This window comes from Ambystoma mexicanum, chromosome 11 (genome assembly GCF_040938575.1).
Source record: "Ambystoma mexicanum isolate Mex_15411 chromosome 11, UKY_AmexF1_1, whole genome shotgun sequence".
NCBI classification, from domain to species: Eukaryota; Metazoa; Chordata; class Amphibia; order Caudata; family Ambystomatidae; genus Ambystoma; species Ambystoma mexicanum.
The window spans coordinates 399998189-400015865 of NC_090934.1; the positions used below are offsets into that span (position 1 = coordinate 399998189).

Genomic DNA, 17677 nt, shown 5'->3' on the forward strand with positions numbered 1-17677 from the left:
GATGTATCATACAACCTCTAGGATGTGAGGCTCATTTGCAGGCAGCGGCCACATGCATGCCACTGTAGTGCGACTGTCCAGACTCCCGGGTGCTGCCCTTGTCCCCGCCGGACCTGCCCTGGCCACTTCAGCACCGCACCCACACCCAGCCGTGTCACTAGAGGCCATGTACGATTCCCTTATGCTGCCCTCGTCTCTTCTGGAGTCCGGACCTTCCCTGGCCGCTTCGGCTCTCTGCACCCCACACCCAGCCATGTCACTAGAGGCCATGTGCAGACTCCCTTACGCTGCCCTCGTCTTCTCCGGAGTCCGGACCTGCCCTGGCCGCTTCAGCTCTCTGCACCCCACACCCAGCTGTTAAGATGGATTTCTGAACTCTGTCCTGGAGGGGCAGAGGTTCAGAATGCCAGCCTAGTTTCTTGGAACAGGGTAACCTCTGGACAAGCCAGACCAATCGGGGTAGCGATGGCGGCGGTCAAGACTAGGTCTCAAGAGGGGTGAGGGTGACTGAAAGCCCGCAATGAGCACACAAAGCAAGGACGCTTACAAATTACTCCAGACAGGTGTTATATTAAAAATATAGACACATTTATTACAAGGCCTTTGTAACATCGACCATAGTAAAGAATCGCGGTAAAACTCCAGTAAACCAACACATCACAATCAATACAATATATATACAAGACCAAGGGGTCTAAAGAGTTAGAAGCACGAAATATGCAGACCACCTAGATGGGGAGGAAAACGGGCAGTGCAAGTAATCGTTGGACCCAGTTCGACATCAGAGGCCACCTAACTAGAAGGAAGTCGGAGCCCTACGAAGAGTGGAGCCTTGTGCTCAAAAGTACCTGCACACGCGGGTGCGAACGGGCAAAGGAGAGTCTCTTCAGGGAAATCGGGCAGTTCAGAAAGGTGGACGAAAAGATGGTGAACAAATCCCTGTGACTCAGGCAAGGCCTCCACTGGGGGGCAGAAGCAGGGCGTAAGTGCGGGAAAGGGTTTGCTGTTTTCAACAGCGATGGAAAGCCACAGGCTCCTGCAGGAGGGCGACCGGTTAGGGTATTGACTACTCACCGGTCCCCGATGCAGGCAGACCCAGGCTTCTCCGGTTCAGTTTCCGTACTGGCAGGTTCAGATGCGATCAGAGGGACGTCTCGACGCTGTGTTGATTCCGCGACAGCAGGAGTCGGGGTCGAGGGTGTCCCAGATGCAGCGAACACGCACAGGTTTGTTACCACAGCAGGGCAACTCGGCAACCGCGGGTATTCTGGTCCCAAAGCACACGTCTCACTTCAGACCTGGGAACGCCAAGTGTACGAATCGTGTGAGAGTGCCGAGGAACGGGATTAGCAGTAAGCCAGACGGCAGTGACAGAGCAAGGTTCTTGTGTAGGCTGGTCAGTCCACTGGATGGCCCAGGGACGCTTCCGAAGGCTTACGTACAGGATTTGGTGAAGATGCCGAGAATAGTTCCCACTATTCTAAAGGGTTGAAGCGCCTTTGCAGACCTTCTCGTAAGATCAGAGGCTGAGTGGTCTCGCAGGACGACAGCAGTGCAGGGTGCCAAACCTTCAGCGGGTCACCAGCGATTCCTCGACTCAGCTTCTTAGTTGCAGGATACTTAACTCCTGATCCTTTGTTCGTGAGAACTCAGGAGATCGACATGGTAGTGGTGTTTTCAGCCTCCTCTTATCCAAAGTTCCCTTCGCGCAAAACGGAGAGGGCCCAATGGGAGATCCGCTCACAAACACTCACACCGTACATGGACCTATCACGGACCACGGTGGTCCCAGGAATTCAGGACACTCTAGACTCTCTGGCACCCAGGATGTGTATTGGGAACAGACATCCCAGCCCGCATCCTGGAGGCACACACCAGGCATGCAGAAGCCTGCGAAAGCACTGTTTCGCGGGAAAGTGCATGACCTAATAAGGACTGCCCCGGGTCGACTCGACCTGGGTGAGGGTGAAGGTGAAGGGGCAAGACGGTCAGGAGACAGGACAAAGAACCTCGTGGCATGGCCATTTTGGAGGCCAGGCCACCCATTTGGGCCAAACGCGGAAAGCGCGGTTAACATGGCAAAAAGGGGTTCAAAACACAAAGAAACAATAGCTGCCACCAGTCCTGTCTGTGACACACTTGCACATTTCATAATAAGTCCAGCGAGAGGTTCTAGGGCCTTTGGAATGACTAGAGACCCAAGAGCGCTGTAATGTAAGTTACGGTGCACTCTTGTTTCATGTTGCTCAAAAGCTGCAACATGAGGAAAGGACTAAGGAAAACGAAGCCTCCCAGTACTGACTGTTTTAAGGGCATGTCAGTTTCCCCAGAAGAATTGAGTGAAAGCCCAGAGGAGTGCAGCGGAGGGCTGCACTTCTCTGGCAAAGTCTAGATCAGGGTGTAAGACAACAGCAAAAACTTTGGGGGTTGCCACATGGAAGGAAAATTACTTACAATTATGAAATCTTTCCTAACACTCGTCTTCTCTGGAGTCTGGACCTTCCCTGGTCGCTTCAGCTCTCTGCACCCCACACCCAGCCATGTCCAGACTCCCTTACCCTGCCCATGTCTTCTCTGGGGTCTGGACCTGCCCTGGCCGCTTCAGCTCTCTGCACCCACACCCAGCCATGTCACTAGAGGCCATGTCCAGACTCCCTTACGCTGCCCTTGTCATCTTCTCCGGAGTCCGGACCTTCCCTGGCCGCTTCAGCTCTCTGCCCCCACACCCAGCCTGGCAGTGGCCAGGCCTAGCCTACAGGAGGGGGCGTGGGCGCGTCTTGGTTTTCAGGGAATCTGTCCTGCTGGATCACCGAGCCGCACCTCATCGTTCTTGTCTTGGTACATGCGTAAACAAGCCTTGCCTGCTTCTACCTTGTGCCTGCTGTTGCAAGGGGTTCCCGTCGCGCGGCCCTGGGGTGGATGTGTCTCACGAATTCATGCACAGTATCTATGAAAGGTAAAGCGACGGAGGCATTGGGGACAGCTGGTGTGGCAAGCCATGGCATGTTCTATGTACGATCTCATGGGAGAGGGCACGGCGCATGGCAACCCTCGCATCGCAAAGTGGCAGCCTGGCAGCATGCGCGTAGTAAAACGAGGATGTGGAAGTACTGAACGTCCTCTGGCACATCATAACTTCCCCCTCCTACCCCCCCCCCCCCCATCCCCCGCCTGCCCAAACCTTCGAGTTCAGGATCGGAAACTGGCTCTGCTGGTTTGACGCACAACACTCTACACAGACGTGACCGACTGAACGGCCTTGGCTGTGTTGCTCTGCAGCGTGACGGTAGTGCCAGAGACCGCACGGCTGGCCGGCAAACGTGGGCTGCTTTGCCTCTTGGAGCTGGGATTGCACCCTGTGGATTTCTGCCGCTTCGCCGCCCGCGTTGTGTTTTTGCTGCAATCACACCCTATTCCAAGTTAACGCGTGAGGGCGCACAAGGGGGCGGGGGGGGGGTGGGGGGCGCTAATTTGACATAACTGAAGTTCAGATGCTTCCACAGCCTCGCTCCCACCCTAGTTAGTGCTCTTCAAAACGGTTGAGCGGCGCCTCTTGTGAGTGCTGGGCTGCTATCCTCTTTCCCCACGACCCTGCATTCCTGGCCTTTGCACCACCAAGTTTCAAATGTTTTTTTTATTTTGTTATTTATAGTATTCATTTATAAAGCCCTCCACGGGCTGTGGGCATCGAGGCGCTGTTACAGAGTGCTTTGGGATTGCTTGCAAAATTACCGGTATCAGTTATACATAGTTACATGGGAACAGGAGCGTGGGAGGGAGGTGCGATAGGGGAAAGGGTATACATGGGTTTTGGTAGTTCACCTAAATGTACGCATCCATAACACGGCCAGGCTGCTGTGATTCATGATATGTCGGGGAGCTTGTGCCCCCACACTTCAGCAATGCTACCCTAGACATCAAGAAATGCGTGCCTGCCATTTCTCGGGCACTTTTACAGCATTTTGTTTCCAAGCAGATCTATGCATTTTTCCACATCTAAGCACATCGAGCAGACTACTGTGGGGGGGAGGAGCGGGTGGGGAGGGGAGTGGGGTGGGTGGGGGGGGGGGTCAAGGGAGGCCACCAATTGTTTATATAGCGAAGCTACAGTTTCCGTGTCCGGGTTCATGCTTATGTAAGGCTTAGTAAATGCTCGAGGCAGTTTGCTTGCTTAGTCAATGCTTAAGGACACCTTTCATTTGGTCCCAGGCCCCAGTGCATCAAGCTCCGGGGCCTGCGATGGCAAGGCAGGGCATCTGCTATTCAGCGGGCAATGTGTCTGTTCTTTCACGATTTGTTCATGACCCTGCAGCTCCCTGTGTACCCTCACTCTGTCGCGCAGGAGTGATGTGCGAGACCCTTTGCAGATGCTGCCTCCCAGGGTGGTCCCTGTTTAGCGCACCCACTGAATGGGTGAATGAATAAGGAGGCACTGCTTCTCCTATCGGTGTTTCTTGCCTCAGGGGATGCCTTTCTGCGGGTCAGAAGTGGGGAATCGGAGGCATAAGGAGCGAGAAGGCCACGAGTGGCCCAAGCCACCAGACAGACTTTTGTTAGAGAGGCGACTCCATCACCCTTAATTAAGCAAGTTATTGGATGAGGGGGACAGTGTCCCATATTTAGAGTGTGAGTGTCTGCAGACCAGCACCAGAGCAGGGTCGCATATAGGACTCAAATGACTTGATATTCTGTCACTTTGCTTTGACCTGCCTTTTATTATCTGCACACTTCTATCTCGAAGCCAAAACCCTACACTATCCACAAATGGCTGCTCGTTTTCTACCTCCATGCAATGAAATCAATGGACAAAATAAGCTTTTCATTTTCTGGATGTCTCCAAAAAACAAATGGACGCATGTAGAACCTCTTGTTTTATCTCATACATATCCTCATCTCTCATACTTGTGTCGCAGAATGACTAAAAGCATGTGATTTTATTACAGGGTCTTGTGGAGTCTCTCTTGTCGGTCTTTAAAGTAGTATGAGAGTGTATAGGGATCTCGGGTTGTCTTTCGTCGAGTGGAAGCTGGTAGCAAATCTTGCTGTTAAGATCGCAACCCTTTTCTATTAGTTACTCTTAGTCCTAGGTTTATAAAGGAGAAATAACACTAACAAACGATAGAAATTAAAAGTATGAGTTATAGCCTGAACATGCAAAATAACACGTGTGGTCTGTGCAGGTTTAAAATAATATATGTATATATCCGTGAATTCCCAAGGATTGTCATTGGGTGAGAAAAGTGATCAATAGTTTGTCAACATTTATTGGAACTTGGCATTTTCAATTCCACGTTTACTTTCGATGCTGACAACTACAGAGTGGCATAAGAGGAAATGTGCTGCTGCCAATTCATGTATTCAAATGGACCAAATAAAAGACCCATTTATTGAAAGGGGCTGGCATTGCCTTGCTGTGATCACTTCCTGACTAGCCTTCTCCCCTTGTTAGCACTTTTGCCCTGCAAGCACTCAGAGGGACCACATGGCATGCAGGTGTGGAGTAGACTCCACATACTTCTGAGGGCTCCCTGAGTTGTGCCCCAAATATATCACTAGCCACAACGCCCTTCGTCCACGCTGCACCCATCTTATGCTTTCTTGTTTTGAGGCTTCTGTAGTGATTTGGTTTCCTTGTTGCTTTTGCGAGTATGAGTGGAATGCTGGATGAGTGACATGGAATGCTGCCTGTGAGAATGTTGGTGTATGGTTGACAGTTCTGAGTGAGTCAGTTGGAGTTATGTAGCCTACCTGAGGGGATGCTGGTGCATGTCGCATGGAGCTCACATGAACTTGACGAGATAAACCTAAAAGATGTACTGGAACTTCAATAAAGGAACAACTAGAACATCAACTGATGATAGTCATCACTGGGAACCCAGAGTTTTACAATGGCGACGAGGATGCTGGCTGTGCTGGGGGGACGGCTCTAAGGAGGGCATGTGCACCGCCCCCCAACCAAAGAAGATCCTCTCGGGTAGGGCGAGCGCTTTGTCAGTAGGCAGAGAAGGGCCCAGCGCTAAGGGCGCAGGTGATAAGGAGCAGGGCCTGGGGCCAGCGGGTCTGCCAGCTGGCAGGGCAGCAGTGACCGGGAGTGCCAAAAAGCTATGAATGACATTTGAAGGGGTTTGGGACCCAAAGCTGCAGCATGGAGGGGCTGGCAGCTCATGGCAGCAGCACTTGAAGAGGCTTGGAGCCTAAGCTGCACCTTGGAAACTTTGAGGCTATGCTGTGCAGCTGGGGGATTGGAGCTATTGAGAGAAACATGGAGGGGCTTGGAGCCCATGGCAGCAGCATGTGAAGAGGCTTGGAGCCTGAGCTGCACCTTAGAAACTTTGGAGCCATGCTGTGCAGCTGAGGGGGTCAGTTTTGGACAAGATGAGGGCCAATAGTGACATTGGTGGGGCTTGGAGCACATTGCAGCACCTGGAGGGGTTTGCAGCCTACATGCTGTGCATAGGAGGGTCCTGGGGGGCATTACAGCGTGTTGGAGGGGCTCAGAAGCCCTAATTATGTCTTTGCGATGGAATAAGACACTACAGGTGTTTGGAGGCAAGGAGATACCTTCTGGAGAGTCTTACCTCGGTGTGAGTGGAGCTTCTGAGGTAGCGTTTTGTGGCCAGGTGCTGTGCAGGGAGTCCCGTTGTGGTAGCGGCGACGGTTGAGCCGAGAGCTCTGTGCTCTCCAGAGTTGTGCCAAGAATGATGACGTCAGGTAGAAGGGTTGGTGATGCTGCAGAACGTTTACAGTATGCATCAAACGCAGTGTATATTCAATCGGCATAGGAGGCGTTCGTTTCTTTGGAGCTTTGGGGTGAGAGAAAAGAACCCTGCAACGTGTTGACATTGCAACGTTAAGTATGGGAAGTCCTTTCCGGTAACTTGTGGGCTGCATTGGAGCCGTATGAGGAGGGTCACACTGTAGCACATATGATCATTAAAAGTTTGGGAAATGAGGCGGAGACAGACACATCAAGAGCCAAGTCACTCAGGCGAGCAGCGTGGGAATTGGGGAAATCGCAAAGGAGCGCTGCTGGTCTGTGACTGTAATGATGGTCCTGTGCCCAACTAGTATGGGGCCGTGTCCCCGTAAGGTTTTGTTATTTAAACTGTTACTGAAAGAAAAAAGTAAGGGCATCAGCGGCAGTGCATATTGCCGTGCGGCAAAGCAGGAAGAGAAGCGAAGCCACGTCTGTGCTTATGTGGGCAAATGCCGACTGCAAAGTAGAGGAGGCCGTCTACAAGTTCAGTGCTGGTGAGCACTGCAACACAGCCGGGATGACGTTTGAATGCTTGTCCAGTGTCAGCTGGAAGAGGGGCCGTGTCCCCTGAGGTACTGTTTTTGTGTCAAAAAGGAGCTGACGGGTTAAGCATATAATGTTGAGGATTTGTGTTGTTCTGGGTACAAAGTTTGGTGTACTAAAGTTCTGTTTGACAACGCACAGTTGTGTGTTTTTGCATATGATTTTAGAACAATGGTATTTTCAGTAGTAGTGATGTGAGGCCTGTAGTTATTTCCCGATGATTTTGATGAGATGGGTGAGTGCAACTGTTTAGGTGTGCAATGGGTGAATTTGGATGACGTGGCCTCTGTGATAGAAATGCATAAGAATTAGTAAGCATGTACTGTGAAGAGTCATGGTAAATAGTTGTCTAACAAAATGTTTTTTCCTACAGATGGACTTTAGAAAGGAACAGGCATTGTGCAGTAGCTATACTGCAACAAGATGTTGATGATATTGCTATGTTTAACAATTTTGCCTTCCCACCGATGGACTTTTGGCGTAATAGCTGATGTGGACTGTTCAGGTTACAGTCAATGGAGTAGAAATGTGATTTATGAAATATGACTACACTAATGATTTTATTTTGCAGGTGGGACTTTTCATTTTAGCTGGAAAGTTAAGTAGTTGACTTTTATCGTTCTAGAAATGTTAAGTATTTTGCTGTAGTTTTGTTTTGCAAAGTGTGGATTGATGTGTGATGTTTTGCCTGTGTTCTAGAGGCTTTTGATGAGTGGTGTGCTAAATGGTGATGTTTCTTCACAGCAAGTGAGTTAGCTAGTGTGGTCTCAGAGAACACAGGTGACGGATAGGGGGTGGCAATACTGCATCTTGGGTGTTTTCGTTGTATGTTGTTTCACTCGGGCGTTTGGAACGTCCACCCTGGTTCTTTGTAAGGTTGGGTGCACAGCAGGGTGTTCTGTGTTTATTGAGGCTGTGAGGAGAGGAGTGTATATGTAGTGCAAGTAGTATGCAGTTGTGGTGAATGCGAAGCATTTGGTGATGTGATGTGGTGTGTGATGTGATGATGCTTCCTCATAGCAGTGGTTGGCCTGTGTGTTGGTTCATGAGGACACAGGTGACGGATGGGGGTGGCAGCTATTGCACTTTAGGTGTCATGTTGTTTTGTGTCATTTCACTCTGGTGTTTGGAACTCCCAGCCTGGTTCTTTGGATTTGTGTGGGTGCACAGCTCGGAGTTGTGTGTGTGTGTGTGTGTGTGTGTGTTGTGGCTGTGAGGAGAGTAATGTATGGTTAGTTGGCTAGGCAGTGCAAGCTGTGTTGAAGTGGAGAGTAGTGAGATGCTTGAGGTTGTGGGGATTTGTATTGGTGCAATTTTCAGTGGTTGGTGTTCTTTCTCCACTGTGTAGAAAAGGGGAAGGGCACTGTTGGTATGTGTTTTTGCTACCATTTATGATGGCGACGTCTTCAGGGTGTACAAGTGTGGTGATTGTAGTTTATGGTTGTGATGCACGCGCAGAGTATGGAGTGTGTGTGTTGTTAGTGTGACCTGGTTTTGGTAGGTGTAGTTTGTGTTCCTTAAGGAGGGAGATATGTAGTGATTTGGTTTCCTTGTTGCTTTTGTGAGTATGAGTGGAATGTTGGATGAGTGACATGGAATGCTGCCTGTGAGAACGTTGGTGTATGGTTGAGAGTTCAGAGGGAGTCAGTTGGTTATGTAGCCCAACTGAGAGGATGCTGGTGCATGTTGCCTGGAGCTCGGATCAACTTGATAAGATAAACCTAAAAGATGTACTGGAACTTCAATAAAGGAACATTTAGAACATCAACTGATGTCAGAGTCACCACTGGGAACCCAGAATTTCACAGCTTCCTTGTGGTTTCCTCACCCCTAGATCTCGCATAGCAGCTTCCCTTCTGTCTAGGCCAGGACTTATGCCATGTCCAAGCTCAGGTGCTATTCTAGCCCTGCCTACACTGGGGGTATGGGAAAGTTCCTTGTAAATAGTAGATTGTACCGAATGCTGTATGACCCTAGCCTTTACAATGCACACCTACATCTGCTATTCTGGGTAGCTGATGGGTGTCCAGGGAAACCTAACCAGCCCAACACCTGGAGGAAGTGGTGCAAAATAGATCCAATCAAAAAGGTGCTGGCTTGAAGGTTTTGAACTAGTCCTAACTATGGCCATTGCTCTGGGCCACCCTACTGACCGTTGTGTCAGCTTCCCAAGCCATTACAAAGGTGGGAGAACCATATGTAAAACAGGCTTGCATCAATACAGATATGCTTCCTTAGGCCCATTAGCTCACAAACTAAACCTGCCCTAAACATTGTTTCACTTTATCTGCTATACCAAAACTGTCAAATATACCCTTTCCTCGTTGTACATTTCCAGTTGTTTGCGGAGTTCTAGCCTACTGCACCTTCTCTTATCTTCACACCTGTTTTCCCCCATCTTTCCTCCAGAGACCACGGTCTGGTTCACGCCAGGTGGGGGAGGTGCCAGTACACCATTATCCGGACAAGCCTCATTGCGGTAAGACCACTGTGCTGGTGATGGGGCAGTATAAAAGCATACTAACGTAACTCGGCATAACGTCGGCACCGCAGCCCTCTCATTCTGGCCTTTTTCTCCCTGGCCTCCTTTCTCCTCTTTCAACCTTCTCTCCTTAACCAAGCCTCTCGTCCACTTTACATTGTATTGACTTCTGTGCCCTCTCTTTGTAATCGTACTGCAGACACACCATTCATCTCATTGGCTAATAGTCCGATTTCTTGACCATTGGGCCCTACAAAACATGTTTGACCTTTGGCAGTGCGGGTCTCCTTCCACTACTCTTGGAATACAATTTAAGCTAATCAACTCTTACGCCCACCCTCCCCTTTCCAGATCCTGCAACAAATTGCCCAACACCAATGTGTCAAGTTTTCCAACATCCAAAAATCTTCCCCAGGTGGTGGACTTTCATTTCCCCCTTTGCCACCAATCATGCTAATTTCAATTACCCCTTTAGAACATTTGACTTTAAGTATTTCTGCAGCCCACGTTGTAAAGTGTTCCTCATTAGCTCCCCACCCAAAACCTTATATTGAATACTTGATTTGATGCCATTGTTCTCCAAAACCACAATTTAACCTCTGTTCTCCGCCTTCCACCACCACTTGATGACTCGATCTTTTATAAATTGGGTTGCTTCCCTCCACACTCACCTTGCTAATGAAACTTTCCATATGAGCCCCTCGTCTCCTTTCCCTTGAGCTCGGGTTGTATTGCCGCTCACGTTTCCAATCATCTCCTGCACAAGACCATTTTCTTGTAAAGGCATAAACAGCTGCTCACTTTGCTCTTATTTGAGGAAGACGTGGCAGTCGTTGCACAGATTGCATGCCATCCGCCCTCTACCCATGGCACCTCAAAACTGCTTCAGTTGGTTGTAACGCAGCATCTTCTGCCAGTGAAATTCATGCAACTTCCCCAATGGAGTGGCCACAGAACCAAGCTTACTTTCATGGCTCCTTGTGGCTGTCCGATGTAGCTCAGAACCAAAGACCTCCAAGTAATGTGAGGTCCCCGTCTTAATTTGGCCCAAACGGATATAGTCCAGTGCGCCTGCGATGCTTTCTAGACATTTGTCTTGCCAGAGTCAAAACGCGTATTGCTGTGTCCCATCTGTGCTCTTACTTCTGCTACTGGGGATGTTCTGAGGGTGTGCAGCTTAATTCTTCTCCTTCCCAGATGCCTTCTACAAAATCCCTAGTTATTATACCACCACTTGCCGTTCTTCGAAACAGCAAATATTTGACCAGTTTGATAAGCAAATGGCTAAGTCTCCTCTGGGGGTAGAGTGAGTTAAAATGTGATTGGGCACCCGAAGCCTGAGTGGGCCGCTGCCCACAGAATAGGGGATGTCACATTTTTGGAACATGTTGAAATGCTTCAGGTTTCACAGTCAACCATAGTCTGTGTTATCCAGGTGTGGACCCCTTGTTCTCTGCGCCTACAGAAACGTTGCTCCATTGCAAACACCTCAATGATTCCCCTGCCTTCAAACATCTTGTGTGGCTGGCCTTTCTTAGGTTTGATGTTCCGTTTCAAATCCTCCTGATTGAAATCAAAGCCTATCTCTTTCCTCTTGTAAATCCTGACACTATGATGGTTGGAGGGCTTTTAAAGTAAAAGCTGTGTGAAACATCTATTTATTCAATGTTTTTGAAACTCTTTCCAGCAAACCTACAGCCACTGCCCAACTCTTCTTGTCTGATACCTATTCCCCCTTCAATGTAGACTTACCTTCCAGCCCCCAACCCCACCCAATCTTCCCTCCTCCACCCAGAGGTATCGTAAATCAAAACCTTTTACTATAACATTCAGTGCCGACCAACTTTGCATCTATTTTAGCAAGTGGCATTTTTTTTATCAGTCAATATATACTTTATAACACCCAATTTCCCTCCTTTAGGCCTATTTTATTTCCTCTTCTCTTTAGCACACTACTTTACTCCACTCTCCACCAACACCTACTTCGCATGCCCCTGTATCGGCCTTAGCTGATGCTATGTGTCTTTTTGGAGGCCCAGCCTCGAATCCAAGTGATTTGCCCGCGGCTGAAACTACCGCAGGCAAATTGTTCGCATGAGAAAGGTGCAAACTACCAAATGTTTGCACCTTTCTCATGCGAACACACATACATTCTCACACGCACACAACACACCCATAACACCCCCCCCCACCCGCACCCTCAGCACACACCCACACTCCCAACATAAACAAACCCCACTTAGCTTCATCTTCACACTGGGTTCCTACAGCGCCAGTTCCCTTTCACTTCTGTGATCGGAAACCGGCGCTGTAGGGTCCTTTACTTTTACTTTAAAAAAAAATGTTTAACAGAAGGCTGCAGGGGTGTCCCCCGCACACTATACCATAAAGTATAGTGAGCGGGGCGATGCGGGGGACGCCCCGTTTAAGGGATGTTCTGCTCTTATGTCTGCTTGTTTTCCCCAATCTCTTTCTTGCTACTGCTTCCCAACCCGCAGTTCCGCTTGTGTTCTCCAAAAATGGTGGTCACAGGAGTTGGCCATAAAAAAAGACAAATGGTTAAAAGAAAGAGCCTGGCAAAAACCAAGCTGTCCCGAGGATAAACTAGCCTGGAAATTTCTAGCAGCTGTATACAAAGATGCTATATCTGATGCAATATTGTAATTCCTGTATTCTATCAGCAGAAAACAATACGCAGAAGACATTTCCATTTGAAGCAAGTTAAACTGCTCTTTGGAAATGGGACATTGTTTTTCCCCACATCCAAGATTGTATTAGAGTTCAAGATCACTTCAAAAATAAGATTCAAAGATAATTGCTTCTAATTTAGCAGAACCACGTGGTAACGCTACAAGTGAGTGCTCAATGGGAGCCTTAGTTGTGCCTATTGATCAGAATCCATATGTTTTTAAATCTATCGAGGTGCAAGATATGTGTTCTACTCTGTGCCCTGCAACAGTGACATTTCCAGAAATGTTTGCCCCTTTTTTGATGCGCTTTTCAAATGCTACTTTCCAGCACTGTTCCGTCCCAGGTATGATCAAACATGTCCAAGTTGCACCAATGGCTTCGATCTATAACCCAAATAACTATCGGCAATAACAAATGTTTTGTTCTTACTTAAAATGGTGGACAAAATAGCCACATGCCAATTCCAACAAAAGATGGAAAAGAATGATATGCTACACCATATTCCATAGGGATTTCGTCCTGGACATGGCACAGAGTCAGCCCTACTTCACCTCCAAACCCACATGTTTGGTATTATTGACTGGGAAGGTTTGGGAATCCTTATATTTCTGGATCTTTAGGCAGCATTTGATCTTTTGGAGCATGAGATTTTAGAGAACCGTGGATTTCCACAATCTATTCACCATCTAGAATCCGTTTGGGGAGGTAATATGTCAGAGGAAAAAGTACTGACCTGTGGAGTCCCTCAGGGCACCTGCTTGTCTCCTTCTCTTTTCAATATGTGCATGAAGCCATTGTTTTATTATTCGATCATAATATTTCATTTACTAACTTTGGAGATTGCAACTATCAATCGAACTTACTGGTGACTTTATTACTGATCAAGCGAAGATCAATACTGTGCGATATATTGACCCACTCAACAGCATTTCCCCACATCACCAATTTGCAGTTGCGCAGAAACCACAAAATGGTTGCGCTGACTCCTGTGAGCGCCATGGCTCAATACTGCGTTTAGCAACAACAACAAAAATGGCTGCACCGTCCTGCCAAGCACACATCGTGCAGGATGGAAAAAAGGGGGTACATTGAAGGAGATTGCCAGTGTGTTCCGGCATCAACAAAAGGAAGAAAGTGGAAAAAGCAGTGTTGCTGTGCTGCAAAAGCCAAAATCCTATATTGAAAACAAACCCTTTTTTCACCTTTTTACAAAAATGGTTTTGGCGCGAATTCCCTCTGTTCCTTAAAGCCACTGAGATTAATAAGCCCTACCAAGCCCTGTGTGTCTCACTGTGCCTCAGAAAAACCAGGCCTGATTCTGAATTGACTAGCCCAGTCAAACCAACTCTAAACAAATCAACAATGAACTTTACTTTTACTCACACAGGGAACACGTTCATTTTCTTTGCAAAAGTATCCAAAGCTCAGCTGTTCAGAGAAAGAGTCTAATTAGCTGAGCCATATCTGTGTCAATGTATCTGTGCTGCAGACCAACTCCAGCATTCAAGAGAATAACTATAGCTGCACGACAGTGTGTTCAGCTGCTTGAGATGAAAAGTTGTATTCAAGAAGGAAAGGCCAACCGCACCACGTGTTAAAAAAAAAAAAGAGAGAGAAAAAATGGGTTTTTGCAAATTAAAGAAACAAATGCCTGTGTTTTGGAACAGTACACTCGTGAATAAAAGCCTGGCAGTCTTTAGCAATATGAAGGGGTTTGTTGATGATGATACTATATAACAAGGGTTATTTTATGCAACCGGCTTGCTTTAATTCTGGATCAGAAATTAAAAAGTTACAAAATATGGTGGCTGGAGCTGCAAGTTGAAAAAACAGGTTTTCTGCTTGGAGGGGTGGCACCGAAAGGAGGGCTCTCTCTCAGTAGATACGGACAACCCCCTGATAATTACGGGGTTGAACAGACTTTTGTCTCTGCTGGGACCCAAACAATGAAGCTCCCAGAAAAGGAAGTGTGAAGGGGCACTATAACTTCAATCAAGGGAAACCCCCACCATGCACACAGGAAATGACAGTTGGCAGCAGTGAAGCACAGAAAGAAATATGGACCCAGGAACAACGAGACTGCCATTTGGTCCCAAAGACTATTTCAGGAATAAACTTTAAAGAATTCAATCTTTGCAGCAGATCTTTGTAAAAATGTCAGTTTAAAAGTGATTTTTTTGTGCTTTCTTTAGAGACATGGTAGAACTCACTGACACATTGGGGACTGAAAGGGCAAAGTATTGAGGATAAATCAAAAAGTATCAATGCTACAAACATAACATTTTCTACATACATCCCTGGGGATAATTCGCATCTGTGTAAAGTAAGGGAATTTTATGCCGAATCTTTAATACTAAAAATTACCAAAATGTATCAGAAGGGCGAAACGAGGTCCCACAGACTTGAGGATTGGACTGATATGTGCTGCACATAATATGTAACCTGTGTATATAATTTACTAAGAGATTGCAATTGTATAAATGTCTATTTGTGGCAAAAGCGGGTTTTAAGTAAAGTAAATGTGGGAGTTTTGGACATTGTAAAACTCACCTCATAAATCTGACATCATTCTCTTGGAAATCCAACCAGTTGAGAGCAAGGCGGAGACTAGCACCCCTGCCCAATCCAAGTAGTTTGGGGGCGTGCTTAGTTAACCCTGCCAAGCCTATACTTCGATGATGTCATTATGTACTATAAATAAGGGTCCCTGACAAGACTCTACACACACACACACACTCGTCCTGATTTCCTGTGTTTAGAAAACATCTTAAAACTCAGGTGTTTGAGAAAGATTATTGATACTGGAATTTGTTCTGTTCCTTGATTGGCTTCTCCTGTTGTCGGCTGTTTTTTCTGTTTGCTTTTTGTGTGTTCATTTTGTTCTGTTATGTGCAGCACCCTGATGCCTGTGGGTTCCGGCACTCAATAAGCAAACAAATAATGAAATACACTTCTTCCTGCTGCCTTGCACCAATAGTTCTCTTTATTTTTTATGCTCTCTTGACTTTTTGGTGATCAAAGTGGGCCGATCTCAGCTGTGTCCTTTTTGCAGCTGATCACTGCATATAGTCTTTTTGGCTTTTGGGCAATGTCTCCTTCCTCCATATTTTTAATATATGCTCTTGTAGCTATCCATATGTTATATACTGTACGGTATCTAACCATCAACACCAGCACTATGTTGCCCTTGGAAGCGAGTGCTCTAGCCTTTTCTTGCATGCCACATGACCAGCAAGGCTGCGCTCTCCTACTGCCGCCCACGTGATCATTTTTTGGCTTCAGACCTTGCTCCAGTCCATGTCCTCTTTCGCTCTCCTGTTATTGTGTCTTTCTCTTAACTTAGTTCCTGCCTTTTTTTTTTCATTTTTGTTCATTTTTTTCCCCAGTACATTATCTATCTTTGGCTGGGGACCTGCCGACCACTTCTGCTGTAGATGATGCAAATGAGTCTTCCTGGGGACAGTTTCCTGTATCCTCTCTCTCCTTCCATACTATTTTGCACAGAGCAGTCTCTCTGACACTACTTTCCCCTCTACTTCGTCTCAGATGATACTTTGGGCTTCCCCTTACGTTCCCATCATCACCTGTAAGCTCCCTGGAGCTGCCAACAAACACCCCTACCAGACCATTATTACTTATTACTGGTTAAGTGACTGCTACATATTCCTGCATGGGTGCTTCTTGTATGTAACTCTCGCACTAATCTGTGAATGAGTTAAATAAAAAATAAATGGGGTTACAACACATATTCAACGGGAAGTGATGTCAAAAGAAGTGAACATCTATTAATGTGAAATATGCACATTAAGTTCAGTTGGCCTCTTCAAATTGAAGAACGTGCACAGGACAAATGATCATTTGCTTTTTGTTTTTTTAATGAATCGGCAACAGCTTAAAAGTAGCACAGAAGAGGGCGTTGCTGGCAATGTATATAAGGTGCACAACTTTTAAACTGAAAAAGACTTATCCACCCAAGCAAAATCCCCTTTTGAGATATTTTACACATGCTTTGATCACAATTTGATGTGGTCTCTTTGGGAACTAGCCTACATATGTTCAAATCCAGGCTTCCATCTATAAGACACACTACTTGGATGCAATAAAAATGGAAAGTTTTGACTTTCAAATAGTGTGCACCATTTTTAGCGTTCAGTGAAGTAGTGAGAGATGTTAGGGTGAGCTTCCGGTCTATGCCTCACAATATATAGTTGTCTAAGCAGCGCTCTTTAGGGGCAGGACAGCCGTGTGAGGGACAGAAAGATCCTCATTTGGAGACACTTAGTCATTTGTAGGTACTGTAGCAGCAGGAATAACTTTAACTAAAGTGGCTCTGTCTCTTTTTATGTGAGTTATATATTTCAACCAGGGACGTCATATCACCAACATGCCAGGGGTAGTGGAAGTGACAGCACACGACCCTTGACCTCTGACATCACAGGAAGTGATGTCATTTGACCCCACCCCAAGTGACATCGCAGGAAATGATGGAACACAGCCTTTTACCCCTCGACAAAACAGGAAGTGGCATCGCATAGCATCACATAGCATTGTTTCTAAGTACACTACGAAAAATGTAGTTACGAGATCACTGTAAACTGATATACATTTATACAAGAATCACCATATGTATTATTAATATCGGTGTGTATAGGCCCATATTGCTTTGAATGCAACCAGAGGTCCAAGGCCAAACGATAATAATGTGTTATCATATAGAACAATTATATATTACCCAACTTGAGTTGGTACTCATTTATCAACCTCAGCAGGATGAAAGGCTGAGTTGATCTTGCCGGGAGTTGAAACTGCAACCTGCAGATCACACACACATTGCAGCAGCGAGCGCTCAATCCACTGAGCTATCTTAACAGCTATAGCTATCAGAAAACCTGCCACTCCAGAAACCGAGCCACATTCTGCAGACCACAGTCCAGGAGCCTCAATTGATTTGTTTTTAAAAATAAGAAAAAACAAGTTATATAATTTTTTTTTTTAGGGGTAGCAAGAGTGACCACAGGGGTATCAAGAGGGACCTCGGGGGTCACAGGTGCGACGCCTGACGACCCTTAAATGACGTCCCTGCTTTCAACAGCATTGGGGTTAATAACATCCAATACCAATTGATGCTGTTTGTTCCACTGATTTGTTTGCCACAGGCCTTGCAGGTTATGTTCCTCTGCTCCTTGTGGATTTCTACAAGGAGG

The 17677-nt window shown here is 46.9% G+C and overlaps 1 protein-coding gene across 13 annotated transcripts in view; it reads left to right on the forward strand.

Moving 5' to 3' along the window:
• The window catches only part of PACSIN3 (protein kinase C and casein kinase substrate in neurons 3), a 564411-nt gene that overhangs the window by 80422 nt on the left and 466312 nt on the right, over window positions 1-17677 (forward strand). For 4 of the 13 annotated variants that reach the window (XM_069623163.1, XM_069623173.1, XM_069623165.1 and 1 more), the window contains exon 1: window positions 2935-2956. The exons of 7 other annotated variants lie outside the window; for them this stretch is intronic. In XM_069623163.1, coding sequence (XP_069479264.1) covers window positions 2950-2956 — 7 coding nt within the window. In that variant the 5' untranslated portion in view covers window positions 2935-2949. Of the gene's footprint in view, window positions 1-2934; window positions 2957-9709; window positions 9780-17677 lie in introns of those variants that run through there. 2 more of the 13 variants (XM_069623177.1, XM_069623178.1) reach the window with 1 other exon arrangement.